The following is a 16,906-nucleotide window of genomic DNA, read 5'->3' on the forward strand; positions in this document are numbered from 1 at the left end:
GATTTGTACAATAGAGCTCCACTGTGTCCAACAAACTTTTTAAAACTCATTGGGTTACACTGATTGACAGGTTCCCTATTATAGTAAATGCTGTATGAGAACTTTATTTTATTTTGCGTCTGTCTTAAATACAACACCCTAGCATCCAAAATCCTTGTTAATTCACAGCTGAAAATAGGCCCCCAGCAAATCCGCTAATTACTACTGTCTGAGTAACATTTGCTTAACATGCAACTTGTTTATTTGAGTTCAGTTTTTTGTTACTTTTTTAGATAGTTCACCTAACACCTATTACTAAGTAATGCAGTTACAACCACTGCTGCTGCACCACAAATAGTGATGGAAAAAAAGACTGATAAGAAATCAGCACTTTCTGTCTATACACTTTGATCTGGATTATAAAAGATTCCGTATATACAGTATCTCTTGCTGGAGCCATGTAATTGGGGACTATGAAAGGTGAATAAAGTGATCCTTGCATTCTCGCCACATAGTGCTTCAAATAAATAAGATACAGAAAAACAGGTAACTGGCCCTTTTTGTTTTATTTAAACAGGAACACCCTGGGGCTCTTGAAGGAGCCCCGGTGGTCCCTGAATCTGACTCTGAGAAACCACTGTTTTAGAGCAGTGAAACCAATGAAGTACAGTAATGGAGTGTAGTTGCCTGAAGTTTAGCTATGAAGCCCTCCTTAATGACTCTAGCACATGTGTGTCTGGCTTTCAGTCCTCTCATTAACGTCACTGGACACTGTATACTTCATAGCTGTGTGTGTGTGTGTATACTTCATAGCTGTGTGTGTGTGTGTGTGTGTGGGTGTGAGAGAGAGAGAGAGAGGGACGTTGCTGTTTGCCAATATAGCAAGGCTTAGAGTACCCTGGTGATCTCATCTCCTCTTAAGTTTGCTTACCCTGTGGCTGTGAGTAGAGTACATGTCTCTGTGTGTGTTTTCACATGCACTCACACACACAGTTGCAGAACTTACTACATGTGGAAGAGTACTTCATGCACAGGTAATATGTCTTTCATTCCCTGCAACTGGAAGGATGTAATGTGCTTCCTTTCCTTGTATAGGAGGTCGCTTCCTTTTCCTCATTTTTTCATTCAAGAGGAAATGTTTAGTACATGTTTCTATTTCATTTTTGTTTCATTTACAGATGTTGTGACTCTAGTTTATGAATAAGCAAGACGTGTGTGTGTGTGTGTGTGTGTGTGTGTGTGGTAAACAGGGTGGTTTGCCCTGTGGAAGAAGGAATTTCCCCCAGCAGTCCCCATCAGTAATAGTGCCTGTAATGAGCTGCAGCTGTCAGCATGGTTTCTGAACACACATGCGCACAAAACACACACACACATGTACACAGTAAGGAGGAAGCAGTGACTCACTCAGCAGTGCGCCATCACACTGTAAACTGATAAACACTGGAACTCATCAGACATGCATCAAACATTAGACACAAACATTTCCTCAGAAATACCTACTCCTAAAAATATCTGAGTCTGTGGATTTACCTTAGTTTATGACTTGTACAACTAAAAACACACTACGTGTATGTCTCACTTAAGAGATGAAAAATAGATCCAAGTTCTTATCATAGCTGTTCTGCTATTTTTTGGTATATATAAAATGCATCTCAAAAAAAGCAGTTTTGAATATTGAGATACCAAAGTTCTATTGTCTTGACATTTTTGATCACTCATCCTGCATTAAGGGACCCAGACATCAATTTAGCCAAACAAATCACACTATAAGACAGTCCTTGGCCTTGTTAGTTTGTGGGCGATATAACAGATCATAAGTGTGCGTTTGGATATCGTTAAAACCTTTATTTTCCAAACGGGCATGGTCGCAATCTTATTTCCTCATTTCTCCCACTTCCTTTCCCTTCCTTTCCTGATCTAACAATCCAGATTCATTCATTCACTCATTCATCTTCTGTACCGCTTAGTCCCAAACTGGGGGGGAATGGAGCCAATCCCAGCCAGCAATCGGGCGAAGGCGGAGCGGAGACGATCCAGATGAAAGAAGCTAAATATGTTCCACTCACTGTGTCTTTAACCCAAGTATTCTGTGTTCTGTTTTGGGTCCTGGAGACCCTGGGAGGAAAGTTCATCAAACACTGTTTATGTGGCTTGTAGTAAATTAATAATAATTTCTTATAATATGAGTTCAAACTAATGACACTTCTCAGAAAGTTTGCTCGAGAAAAACAACGTGTTACTTCTGTGTGGGTCTCAGCTGTCCAATTGCAAAACAAGGCTAAACACAATAGAATTTCATATGCTCTATATTTGTAATTGGTGTCGATTAGTACTTCTCATGTAGCACTGCCCTTCTAAAATCCAAAATAATGCATACATTACATGTAGCATAACGTTTTTCTATATTGATTATAATAATAAAGCTGCATGACAATATTTGTGAACTTCATCAAATGTGCAAGCACGGTTTCTGTCAAAAGGAACAGTTACCAGTACTCAAAAAATGTTCGGCATATTATTATTGTTGTTGTCGTTGTTAGGCCATTTACAACAACAACAATAACAACACAATATTAATGGTAATAACTGACTTTGTTTCCATGTTTCTTTTTTGTAATGTTGTTTGCTGAATTTTTATGAAATTAAGACAATAATGCAAGCATGGCTGGGTGTTTGGATTTTATTATTATGACTGTAATTGAAGCCAATCATGGAGCATCATGTGATTTTTTTTATATGATCAAGACATTTTTTTGTATCTTAAGTGCTGAGTCAGAATATCAACAGATGTGCCAGTTTATGAATTCACAAACTACTTAGTGGCACTTGTGTTTTACTGGTAATAGGTGAAGAAAATGTACACTTATATGTAGCTACTGATAGCTAGATTATGAGCATCAGTCTGGTCAACTGGGCCTCCCTACATATTTACTGGCACTGACCTACCAAGCTTCCCAACTAATTTGGCTTTTTTTTTCCCAGAAAGAACAAATTACAACCAGTAACCAACAAAATATGTAGACAAGTTGTAAAAGCAGCACCTCTAAGCACCCCAGCAGTGTTTTCAATGGCCTGGCCCTCAGTGACCTCTGCCAATTTATATGTCATTTCACTCTAACTTTGTAGATCAGACTTTAATTTTGAAATGTGGACTACAGGACAGTGATGAATAGGCTACATCAAGGAGGGCTTAAATTACCTCTCTCCCTGGTGGCAACACTGACCGCAAGGAGAGGTGTGTGTGCATGCACGTGGGTGTCTGTGTTGTGAGTGTGTGTGTGTGTAGTGACCTAGTAACGGCAGACAGAAAGAAAGAGGGCTGGTCAGCACTTGCCCTCTCAACCCTGCTAGCTCTGCAGCACACCCAACGAGGTAGGAGGGAGGGAGGACACTGGGGAGGGAGAGAGGTAGGGGGAGGAAGAGAGAAAGAGAAAGAGAACATCCACTCTCTCCTTTCCAACTTCTCTTGTCAATGCATTGTCTTGATTTGGGGGGGGTTGGAACTTTTGACAAGAGTCTAACCATGGCCTCGTTTTATTTCCTTGCAAATTGGTGCCTCTTCTCTTTTAGTGAATACTACCACCAGTGTTCTGTGTTAGGGAAGATGAACTTTAGAAGTCGTTCAGGTATCAGTGAAACCACAAGATTGGGCAAGACAGGAGAGTTTGGTCAAGAGTGGAGAGGAAGGAAATCTAAATCAAATTTCTGGGACAAAGAACATATAAAACTAAAAAAAGAGCAAAAAAAGGTTTGGGGACTTTTCCTTTCCAGCCTGATTACTATAATAGAGAGATTCTCTCTCTTTTACATGAGAAATCTACTTTGTACACTGTTTTCCTTTGACTCAGGTGGAGCCTGGCACTTGTTGCCAGTAAATGTGTTATTCTAGCAGAATTTATAGCGGAACGTTTCTAAAAATATTTTAACAGCAACCTGTTGACGTATACACAACTTTAACAGCTCTCATGTATTTATCGGTCACGTCTCACTTTTTGTTCTGAAATGCGCGGTCATCCTGCGAACGGATAAAAGGATTCAGCGCCATAGTCTGGGCTTTAGTAGTCGTACATTATATCATACAGTTTCTTTCTTTATGATTTCTCTGGGTATTTTTCAAGCTGGTCTGCCAACTGTCCCCTCCCCTGGCTCTTTATCCACTCTACTAGAGACCAGTGTGCCGTGAAGCCGGTGCGCCACGCGGTATTCCCAGCCAAAGTGATCGTTGTAGAAAGAAGAAAAAGAACGAGATAAAGGAGAGAATAGAGTAAATCACGGGTGGTGTAGAGTGGGGGAGATCAGAGATAAACTACATGATTATGCTTTAAACCTATCCTAATTTCATCTGAATCACACGCATCTATTTAGGTGGAGGGCGGACCCTCACTAAACTATAACAAAGTCCCTGCAGTGACTATGAGACAGGAACTTTAAAACTCGCGTTGGTTATACTTCTGAGAACAAAGCGTATGAATGAAACTTTAGACAATGCTTTGTTCTCGTGATACTCCCATATGACAAGTAAATGTTAAGTTTACCAAAATATCATCTTTAAAAGCATTAAATATTTCTGTGTGTGCGCGTGCTTACATGAAGTCTCTACAAAAATTCTCTCGATTTCGACGTAATCTTGGGTGCTCATAACTTAATAACAACAATAACAAAACGGCAGGATCGAATTTGGACTCACCCTCTGCAGCGTGAGTGCCAAATCGCCATGTCGTGCGTCCTTGGAGAGGCTTTGGATCTCCGACATGTGCGTAAAGACAGCAGCGGCAGAAGGCAGAGAAGAGGTCGCGATTCCCTCTGTACAGCCCGCCTTTACCACACACACGCGCGAGCACGCACGCACACACACACCACCACAAGGAATACTGAGGAAGCAACGACATAAATTACTGACCTATATGCGTAAAACAGAGGTTTCAGACACACACACCCCCACACACACAGATAGAAAGAGAGAGAGACATATACGAGATGGCAAGGCACTGGTGTAACGCCTATAAGAGTCTGGACCTACAGTAATGTGCGTGTACTCACAGTGAGAGCATGTTAGATATTCTCTGGTTAACTATTGGTGGAATCACTATTAGAATTGTTCATTACCATTTTACACCATTTCCGTAACTATTGTATGATCCAAACACTTGAGAATCTGAGAACTATGCACATCCACCCGGCTCCCACAATATTCATATGCGAGTCTGCCTTTATGTGTCCTAATATTCCAGCAAATTCTAATGTTTCACCGCACATCTATTTCCCTGTATGATGCATATTGTTTTCAGGGCTAAGAAGTAAATCGGTTCCTCGGTGTGACTGGAATAGTTGCAAGCAATTAAAGGCGAGAGAGTGAAGTTACATTAGTTTTAATATCAGTGAGCTCCTGAAAACGTACCAGAGAGGAGCACAGCAATAGTTATCCTGTAGGACCACAGGCAAGAAATAACTATTTATGAATGCGTTAAATTATTTATTTTGTAAAGCAGTGGTTTTGTGAGGCACGAGCAGGGCACTAATTAAATTGTGGTGGTTTTCTGTTGAACTTTATTTTAAAAAAATACCATTATCATTAAACACTGGAGGAAAAATTAAACGGGGAGCGCACATCTGCACTTGTGTAGAAAAATATACAAAGACCTAATGTGTTGTTGTCGTTATCAGATGTAGAGTCATTTTCACCTCTGGACGCAAAATTACACCCTAAGTCTCCTGAACTACAAACTTCGATCCCAAACAGTTTGACACATCGTTCAATTTTATTATGTATTACACACAGATCAACCTACTATGAACTCTATTGCTTTTTGTAACATAGCTCGTTTTGTTTGTTTAAGCACAATGTAGAAACATTCGAGTTTTGGTAAGTTTTTTTTTTTATTAGTAAACGTTTTAACGTTTTAAAAGTATGACTGAGAAATTAAGGACTAGTGTGACTCTATTGTGTTACTCTTTCTCTCGCACACACGCACACACACGCATGCACACTACACGTCACTGGCTCCATAATCCTAAATACAATTTAGAAAAAAAAAGATGTTATTTCAAACTGAATAATTGTCAAGGTTACAAATATCACGTTGTTTGTGTTTAGAACACCGATTTCTGAAAATGAACTCGTAAAATACGCACAATGTGGAGTCTACTTGGTGACATGAAAATGAAAAGTGGAAAATAATTGTCGCAGCCGTGTAAACAAAAGCACACTGACTGAGCTGTATTGCAGTGACAAGAAGTCTTTGTTGACGGTGTAAATCCTATGATATTCACACTGCTGTTTTCACGAGTGACGCACTGGGACAATGACATTGTTTCACACGTCGATGGATCGAAGGAAAACGGCTCCTAAAAGTTACATTTACCACCAAGTGTTAGTTAGAAGCGAAAATCTGTCCAAAAGCGCACACTCTCCCCAAGCACATCTGGCGCGCAGCGAACTGTAAGTTTTTAAGTCCAGTTCTCCGACATACAGCTGTAAATGTTCAGGACCGAAATCCGTAGTGCGCATCAGAGTGAACGCTGCTTAACATTATATGGTTTTAGAGAGCAGAAAGAATTATTTTGGAATAATAGATAATGCATTTGAGTTTCTTATTTATGCAACTATAATTCAAAGTTTCTCGCACACTATCTCTCGCTCTCTCGTTCTCTTCCAGACGTAGTAGGAGTAGTGGGGTAGTGTCTGTGTGTCTATATCCCCGTTGGTGAACACAGTGTGCACGGTTCAGAGGACACCATTCAGTCAAGATATGCCAAGTGGCACTAGGGATTAATTTTCTGAACAGGGCAGAGATAACCTAATGTCTCTCCAGGTGTGCTGCACAAAATGAGGTTTTAGACACCTGAAAGCGAAGGCTACACATCTTTAGACCTTTATTTTTAAGGCACGTATAGAAGTTAAGAAGTGACCCCATCATTAATGCATTCAAAATGTTATCAGGTTTGTTGGAACCAAAACGAAGAATCTGCAGTTGCCTGGAACCTTCAGTGAGTAAGCATCCCGGATATTAAGAAGACATAGTTCATGAGCCCTTTTTCCGGTTAAACATAACAATGTTGAAATCAGATTTTAAAGAGCTTTCAGTTGGGGACCAAACAAACCCCGTTGGCACTGACATGAAATATTCTGATATGCTTTAAGATGAGGAAGTGTCAATATTCCCATGTTTCAGAAGTCAACGGATTGAAGCAAGTTTCTGTTCTCGGGGATATTTGGGAAGAGAAGTAAAATGCTCCCGAAGCGAGAAGCAAAATACACTTGGACACTTATTTGGGGGTGAAAATGGCAAACACAACGCAGTGCGCTCTCTGACGGGCTTTGAGGACGGTGGACTATGTCAGTCAGATGGAGACTAAAGCTCTTCATCGCGCGCACGCGGGTGCGGTGTGTGTTTCTCTGTTCATGAGCGTTATGTTTGAATGTACACGGTCGGTGGGAGGGGGTTTGTAACATCACAAGGAATGTGAGCACGGCAGCTGTGTGTGCGTGTGTGTTTGTGTGTGTGTGAGTGAGTGTGACACTGATGGATGCGCCAATGGAAAGACGGACAGATGCTTGGGCGGATCTAACAGCATGCAGTGGTGAAGCGGCGCACACAGTCTCGGTGAGATTAGGGCGAAAACATCCTCGATCGGCAGAGAGTAACCGCTCACCAGTCCTTCCACCGAGCCCGTGGGACGGGAGAACAACTGACAGACTCTCCGGTTTGCACAAGAAGCGACACAGGGAGAAAGGCTCAGGAGATCTGATTCTCCCGGTAAAACCGACGAAAAAGCTGTTTCCCCGACTTTTGACGAGCGTGAGAGAGGAGGCGCAGCAGCACCACATCTGGCGCAGACGACGACAGGAGGAGAGAGAAAGACAGCCTTTGGCAACTCACCCTTAATGCCCTCCCTTGTTCTTCCATTTCCTCTCCAAGAATCCTTTATCCATTGTTTTCACCACCCTGAAGTCACGCGTTCCAGACCGAGGATTGCCTGAAAAATATCGGACATTATTTTTTTTATCTACTTCACCAAGTCTGTTGAGCCCAAAAACTTTTCCTCTAAAAAACTCTTTCTCACTCTGTGGTGAAACAGCGCGAAACAAAGGAGCGACGTCATCTTCAGAAAATATCTGAATAACTTAATGTCAATTTAATGAGGATTTTGTGCTTACCTGTAGAGGAGAAAGTATTTTATTTCGTTCAGCGCCAATAAAAGGGACATCGGTTGGTGAGAATTTTGCGCCTCTCCGGTCACTTGACACGCAGGACTGGGAGCGGAGCGCCGCGCTGGGAGACACATCTGACTGGTGTGGCTGTTTGAAATAGTTCCTATCAGGCCGTGTAAAGAAAAACAGGAGAAAAGTACCATCAGCGACCAAGAAAGTGTTAGGCAGTAGGCGCCAGTGCTCGGCATATCCGTGCGCTCAAGCCAGCCTGCATGCATGGGAGCAGCCTGAGCCCGTCCCCTCCTCCTCCTCCCCCTCCTCATGTACATTATTATAACAAGGGAGACCCAATCAAGCACGTATCTCATCGATTCACGCAAACACATGCAGCTGTACTACCACGCGTACACGCATGCACGCGCACATGTGCATACGCATACGTACTGACTGAGTGACTTGCCCTCAGCGGATTTTTCAAAGCGCTCTCGGACAAAATAACGTAGCCGCGCCAGGCAGGGCAGCTTGTGGGTGACCAGTCCCGGCCGTCACCTCCTCCTCTTCCTCCTCCTCCTCTTCTCTCCTCCACTGTCGGTCCTGAGAATTAACAAACTGTAAAAGCTGCATGTGGCAAATTTTCCCCTCACCACTGACAGGACTTGCCACAGGCGAATGGATGTTTATAAGATGGTTTCAGGCACGTTGCATCTGGTCCACCTCTTGGCTTTGAACTGTGCGTGATCGGGAGGGAAAAGCGAAAACCTCATGGATAGCGCTGAGGAGGATAGGCCATGAAGTAAGTATACATTTCCGTTCAGATCAGGTTGTCAAGTCTGCGTGCTTGTGAATTATACTGTATACGTGTGTTTTTGTTTGGCTGCCATGTGTCTGAATGCCTGCTATTCTCTCCCCGTCTGCAATATGACTGATATATTACGCAGATTTCAAGCCATAACCAAAAGCTTCTGATTACTCTGCTCGTCTGGAATAAACGGGGCTGGAATAGGGAAGTGAATGACAGAAAGAATGAGAAGGGTAAGAGAGGCAGAGGGAGAGAGAGGAAGATAGAGAGTGGGGGCAGAGAGACAGGGAGCTACGTGACGCCTATCAGCGGCGGAGAGGTTGAACCGTAGAGGAGGTGCAGGGCTTCAGTTGTGTCAGCTCTTGATGTGTTGTCCCCTTGTTTGCGGACTTTTGACTGACGCGGTTATTTGGTTTTATCCCTTCAAGCTTGCCTGTTGCAGCCTCCGACGCCAAATAGAGAGGACCACACGGAGGCATAAGGCGCTTTTTAACCCTCCCTCTCTGTTTTTCGACCGCGGAGCCCCTCTAATCCTGCTGCCACCGCGTCCATCCAAGTCGGAGCGGGTGAGAGAGCGACCGACAGAGAGAGCAGCCAACCAGGGAGTCACGCTGGTTTCCCCTCTCTTTTGAAATAATCTTCGCATCTTCTGGCTCTTCCTTCTCAGATTTCTTTTTGTGTTCGAAACCTGCACGCCCTCCCATACTTTCACACACCCTTTCCTATCTATGTGGGAGCCCTGAGAGCGCGCCCAGGGGGGGAAACTCTGTATCAAAGCTTCGTGGATCCCCCAGGCAGCCTCGGATCACCGTGGCCAGAGAACTCCCTGCAGGGGCCCTGAAGCCGACATGCCGCGCAGGAAGCAGCAAGCGCCGCGGCGCGCCGCAGGTACGCACTGGCTTTAGATTGCATATAGCTTACCTCTCTCTCCTCCTCAATCTGTTTGCCTCCCTCTCCATCCCCGCCTCTCGCATTCAGTTACTTTTCATTGATATTTCTTTCACCCATAATATGTAACTGCAACATCTTTTGTTGTGTGCTGTAAGGTAACGAGGAAAGGACAAAAACATGGTATTCTTTGCATAGTCTTCACAGCTTCCGTACACTCATCACAACTTTTGCCTTTTCATACTAAATACATATAATATCCTATAATTAATATTACAATTATTTCTGTTACAATCAATTCCAACCGCTCTACCTCTGCTGTTTCGGGGATTTATAGAATTCAAAGACCCCTCTTTCCACATTTTTCTTTTTAAGATTATTAGTGAACACCATAAAGGTCATTCTTTTGTGGTCTGTAGTGGAGCTAAAATGATTAGTCAATGAAAAAATAATCTCCTATTTTGATCCTCAATTATTCACATGAGTCACTTTTTATAAAAAAAAGTAAAAATAAAAGTTTCAAGCCACATTAAATGCAAGTATTGTCTGCTTTTTTGCTTTTAGTTTATATTACTACAAATTCATATTCCTTTTGTTTAGAACTGTTAGTTGGACAAATAAAGATATTCAAAGACATCACCTGAGGGTTTTGAAAACCTGTTGGGCATTTTTCATAAAAAAAAGAAATGTAGGGTCCCATTAACTGATACTACAAATAACTGTTAGTCTGTAGATCATTATTACTAATATTTTTTGATGCGTGCATGACATGAAAAGATTTGAGCAATTGCAGGTGTGACCATGAAGTTAGAGCAAACATTCTCTTGCCTCTCACAAAGGTCACAGGTCAGCCTCCATGTACCAGTGTACGCCTCTCAAAAAAGGTGTCATTGTGAGAGTTTCCATTATGAAAAGTCATCAGCCTTGTGTCTCCCTCTCAGAGAACATGATCTTTTATAGGTCTATACACCAGAGAAGGTTGTTGAAGCTCTAGGGTCATCTGCTTGTCATAGAGGTCTTTGATGCTCACTGATTTCTTTTGGGAAAGATGGATTAATTCAATAACACAATATATTACAGGAAGAGAACTCTTCCGACCAAATTTATCTTATGTGATCAGTACCCTTTTTGTTTCTCCTCTCAGAGAAATATGTTGATTGTAGTATGTTTTGCTGGCCTACCAGTGATACACTACACTTACGATACACTGTTGCTGTAATTTTCACTGCAAGAATTTGTAATGTGTTTTGATGTGCAGTGTTGTGATTTAGTCATCTTATTTTATTTTAGTATACTTTATTCCCCATTATATCGGCCCATTTCTAGGATTTTCACATAAAACTACTCTTAGAGTTTGTTCTCAGTTTGTACTTTCTATTTCTTTAAGACTTTAATGTAGCAACAGCTCTGAAAATATCTTAGACATCTACCATTCCAGTTTTTATCAGAATTTGGTCTGTTTTCTTTGTGTCCGTCCTTCTGGGAAAGACTTTTCTTCTATTCTAAAGATTATTTCACAGTTGGGGGAGGCAGTGTATACTGGAAGAGAGCTTTAATGGACAATTGCAAACTTTGATTTGACACCTGATTGATCACCTGTCATCTGGCCGAGCCTTTGATCTGTTCATTCCTGATAAGTGTCAATAAATCACCCCTCCCTTCTGTCTTCCCTCCCTGCGCTGACTCTGATAGCATCAAGCAGGCCCTGCTGGAGTCACACTGGGCCTTGCAAACCTCTAGCCATTACCACCATCATTTCCTTGCATCTTTGTAGACATTTCCCCCTTTTAGTAGCTTAGATTTTTTACCTTTCCATATTTTATGTGGGGAAAGAAATCAACTCATCTTTTTTTGTACACTCCTAGTGAAGTGGTGGAAGACCTTTAGTGCCATCATCGGACCGTTTACAAGACCTTTGAGAAAATTAAACAAGTTATACAATCCTCATATTTTTTAACTTTCATCGGCCTGTAGCAAATATGGTATTGAAACACTAATTACCATTTATAGATAATACAGTGAATGGGTAATGATTTATGCACGACCTTTACCATTTTTTAAGACCATGTTAACTTAGCAGACTTGTGTTTTCAACTTTAATTCTTGAGCAAGTACACTGTCCAAAATTGCCCACAGCCACACGTTCTAACATACATAATTACATCTGTGCAGAGGCACATGCCCACGAGACATGCTGCAATGACTTCAGAGTATATATAAGCAAGAATGTAATACTTTTCACAGAGTGGTATGAAATATGCAACAATTAGCCTAATCGTGAGGAGAAAGACTGGTTTGCTCCATCAGAAGGGCCCCGTCAGAGAGACTTTGTTTCATATTTGATTTAATTGTCTGCCCTCTGACAGCGGCATTCATCAGTGGATCTAATGGTCAATCAGGAGCCTGGCAGAAAGAGAGAGACACAGAGAGAGTCATATGTATTCTCAGCCCAGGGCCTTGCTTGATCAAAATGTTTAGCCCTAATGGACACAGTGGGTGGGGGCAGAGGAATGGGTGATAGACGGACGGGTGGATGGATGGATGGATGCATAGTGGGATGACTGAAAGCCTTTTTTATTCAGCTGGAATGAGTGAGTGAGTGAGTGAGTGAGTGTGCCGGCAGTGGGAGCGGGAGAGAAAAATGATGTATTTATTTCTTTGATGAACTGACGAGAACAAACACGAGGCAGAGGGGAAGGCAGAGTTTCATTTTAGAATATTAGCAACTTCCTAATTTTACCCTTAATTCCTCCTTCTACCCCCATCTTCTACTCCTTCACTCCCTTCCTACTTCCCTTGCTCACAGCTGCAAGTTATAATGTTGAGGAGAACTGCATGGTACACATGGAGTGATGACAAATTGATTATGCTGTAGTGATGGCAAGCGTTATGGGAGGATGGGAAATGATAGGCCTTGATTAGGAACTTGGGGGAGGTTGCTTTTATTTCACAACAAAATCTCTTACTTTCTTTCACTTTTTCCTCTGTCACTGTCTTGGTCTCTCTGTCCTGCACCCTGAAAATGAAGCATTCTTGAAAGGTTTGAGGTTAAATGCAGCAGGTGTACCGGTCATTCATTCAACCATCAACTTTGCTAAAATGACAATATATAAAAATCTGGTGGATAGGTCATTGAAAAGTGCCTTTATTTCTTCTGAGACTGCCCATATGTAGATCCTCTCCAACCTTTTCTACAGGGTTCCACTACTTTCTTTCTCAATGCTTTCTGTGATCCCTTGCACTTTTCATCTCCACTACTCCACCTCCCCCACCCCACCACCACCTCAGTGATGGAGCATGCTCAGCCATCTAAAAAGAGAAGTTGTTTTGCCAGCTTCATTAGCCTTCTCCTAATTAGCCGAGCATCTGATGGATCTTTGACAGGCTTAATGATTGGAGATGACAAGCTCTGCACACTGTCACGCTCGCCAATTAGGTCTGTAGCATAGTTGGATGTAATCAACTTGATCTTACATCATCCCCATTTGCCTCCCACCACCCCTTCAGCCCCTCTCCCTTTTTACACTCCCCCACAGGTGAGAGTTTGGACAGTGGTCGCATGGTATTAGTATGAGTGGCGGTGACCAGACCAGAGAATTTAGCTGTTTGTTTCAAGCTGTGATTGAGTGTGTTTGAAACCTGGGTCTGTGTCAGTCAGCCTGGATTATTCATATACGCATGTATACGTGCACACACACACCATTTTCTGAGCAATGGTATTTATTTTTTTAGTGCTCCTGCCATCAGGAAAGAACAAAGCTCAGGCGAGCAGCAAGCTTTTGTCCGTGGGCTTCAAAGCCAGTCTACAACAAACACTGTTATATGTCATTGTTATAGAAGAGGAAGCATGAACATCAAAGAGCCAGAGTATATTTTTTTTACTTGCATTTTTTTTTAACAGTTCCAAATTCCTCCTAACTTATATCCTTACAAGTAAAACTACAAGTCTGGTGTTTCAAAAACTGGTAGGATATTTAGAAGGAAGGATGTTTAGCAGTAAGTCATAGCTGCATGATGTTAACATAGCATCCTGTGCGTGTGTGTGTGTGTGTGTGTGTGTGTGTGTGTGTGTGTGTGTGAATGAGAGAGTGTACTGTCCTCCTATGAGCCCACTGCAGATTGATGACACTGGTCATTATTAGCCACTCAATGACACACTCCCAGAGTAGGAGGATCTTTCACCCGAGTTGATTTTTCAGAAACACCTGTCATCAGCATGGTGTCCAAAGAGGCTAAGCATGATTTATGTAAATATTAACATCAAGACAGATCTGGTTCTGTCCAACAGGAGATGGATGACAGCCACGGAGGAAAAGCAGCTGATTTCTGTGATTTCTCTGCCACTGTGTGTGCGAGTAGTGTGTGTACTGTATGTGTGCGAGCGTGTGTGTGTGTGTGATTGATTGTAGATAAGAGCGAGAGATTAATCATGCTTGATGTGTGTTAACGTTGCACTCGCAGTGGATCTAAGTCGAGATGCAGTGGCCCATTTAGATATACTCTCTCACTCACTCACTCACTCACTCACTCACACACACACACACACACACACACACACACACACACACACACACACACACAAACGTGCGGTTGTCACTTACAGGGTCCCTACATAAACTTACATTCATTTCGAGGAGACATCCCTAACCTTAACCAGAACTGTTACTTTCCTCATACCATAATCCCAACCAAAGCAGACACTTGCTCGAATCTTACACCCCCTTATTTTCATATAATTCAGTGAACTACTTGTGGTGCTCAGCCTCCAGGCCTCACAAGTAGCCTGCTGGGCCCCGCAAGGATAGTAACTCCTGGATTTCGGGCCCCACAAATACATAAAAACAAGAACACACACGCACAGATTCACAGGAGGGTGTGGGTACACACACATACTCACACATACACACATTTTCACATTTTTGGCCTGTGAATAGCACACTTCTTAATAGGGAAATTCATTTACACTAGAGGTGATTGCAATGAAAATTATGTTGTTTGTTAAAAATACAACATGTTGTAATATAATGGCACTTTGTGTCAGAGCCTATAGTCTTATCCAGTGGATGGCAATAAGATCTAATGAAACTGGTCAAAACAGTCAAACTGATTTTATAAACTGTACAATTCATAGTCATTTACATCCACTAATTGTTAGCTATAATGTAACAAAGTGCAAATGTTGTAGGGAAAAAAAAAAAGGGAAAGGTATTTATTTAACCTGAGATAATATACACCGTTCTATCCATAACATGCGGTTCAGTCCCAAAATTTTGCAGCTTTTGATTTTTGTCTTTTGTACTCTGTCATTGCTCTTCAACATTTAAAATCTTGTCATATGGAAATGACCAATAAGACAGGTTTGAAGAATTACTCAAGTTTTTCACTGAAAGATGAAAGTCTGTGGTTACTAATCCTTGAAATGAAAGTCATCCATTCAAATTTTTAATGCTGTATATTTGATATATTTGAATAGCAGTGAGTCAGTTTCCCACCTGCAGTCCATTAATCTGAAAGGTGATGGTTCTTTTATGCTTATGCTTTAACTGCCTCTCACTTGATGTAAACTAAAACATATTATTTCAGAAATGAACTGATCATTTGCAAATTAAACTAGTACCTACTGACAGATCAGGTTAAGGAAGAACAGAAATGAGGGAAATTATATGGTAGCCAAAACTTTTAACTGTATGTGTTAAGGTCATTGACTATTAAAAGCCTGTAATTTTCATGATCTTTCCATGTACGTGAGGGTCCGCGCAGACACAGATTTTTAGCCTGCATACAAACGTCCACAGAGCAAAAGCCATGACTGTGCATCTGCCACAATGCTTGGAAACCGTTGCTGTACAAGGACAGAAGGCAGACCCTCAATTTGAAGTATGAATGGGAGTGTGTGTGGGTCCCTCATCGGTGTCTGCATATGCAGAGGGTGTGTGTAAAGTATGCCTAGCCCTTTAGAACTAAGGAAACTCACTGAAACCTTTGTGTCTTTATTTCAAACTGTATTCATTTCAGATAAACCATTCTTTTGATTACACTTTTATTCATTTCAGTTTACCGCAGTGTCATCCGTAAACTACAGGATCACAACCAGATTTCTCAAGAATGTATTCGTAAATATAGTGTATATGTTTGATATTATTGCCAGCATCCTGAATGGACTGAGGGATGATGAAGATTTGAACTTGGTGCAGACTTTCTATAATATTCAAAAAATTCATTTCTCTGGCAAATTTGGGTCATAATCCCCCTTGTGTTGTTGACTATTTGTTGTATTTTCTTCATATTCATCTGAAGCGTATTTTTAATTGATCAGTCATTTTTATTTTCACTGCACATTATACCTCATTCTTTTCACATTCTTGTTGTAGTGTTTTTGCTTGTCATGTTATATTTTTGTCCCAACTTTCATTGACAAAAATGATGCAACTCTCTTCCATGCTAGGTTGTTAATCTGAAGTTTCAAACCCCTATATGGGGTTGCAGGATCTTCTCTTAGGCTTCCAGACAATTCTGGGGGCAAATAGAAAGCAAAATCCTTCCACTCAATTTGATGTTTGTTTCTACATTTATATATATATAAAAAATTCCCCACTCGCTCCACTTTGGGGCAGTCTTGTATTCCTTCCTTCAAGCTCAGGTCCTCTAACAGGGGCCTGGGAGCTTGAGGGTACTACGCAGTATCTTAGCTGTTCTTAGGACTGCACTCTTCTGGACAGAGATCTCAGATGTTCCTGGGATCTGTTGGAGCCGCTCTCCCAGTTTGGGGGTCATAGCCCCCAGTGTTTCTATTACAACGGGGACCACTTGTGCCTTCACCTTCCAAATCTTTTCTAGCTCTTCTTTCAGCCCTTGGTGTTTCTCAAGCTTCTCGTGTTCCTTCTTCCTGATGTTGCTATCGCTTGGGATTGCTACATCTATCACTATGGCCTTCTTCCTCTGTTTGTCCACCACTACTATGTCCGGTTGTTTGGCCATTACCAGTTTGTCTGTTTGTATCTTGAAGTCCCACAGGATCTTAGCTTGGTCATTCTCAGCCACCTTTGGAGGTGTATCCCATTTTGACTTTGGGACTTCTAGCCTGTACT

At 41.8% G+C, this 16,906-nt stretch overlaps 1 protein-coding gene across 1 annotated transcript in view; it reads left to right on the top strand.

The window, feature by feature from the left end:
* Positions 1–8,836: 8,836 nt before the first annotated feature.
* Positions 8,837–16,906, top strand: part of tshz3b (teashirt zinc finger homeobox 3b) — a 41,154-nt gene continuing 33,084 nt past the window's right edge. Inside the window, exons 1-2 of the mRNA XM_020605896.1 lie at positions 8,837–8,924; positions 9,359–9,818. Coding sequence (XP_020461552.1) covers positions 9,779–9,818 — 40 coding nt within the window. The 5' untranslated portion in view covers positions 8,837–8,924; positions 9,359–9,778. The remainder of the gene's footprint in view (positions 8,925–9,358; positions 9,819–16,906) is intronic.

The sequence above is a fragment of the Monopterus albus genome, unplaced genomic scaffold (genome assembly GCF_001952655.1).
Source record: "Monopterus albus unplaced genomic scaffold, M_albus_1.0 scaffold73.1, whole genome shotgun sequence".
Classification (NCBI taxonomy): domain Eukaryota; kingdom Metazoa; phylum Chordata; class Actinopteri; order Synbranchiformes; family Synbranchidae; genus Monopterus; species Monopterus albus.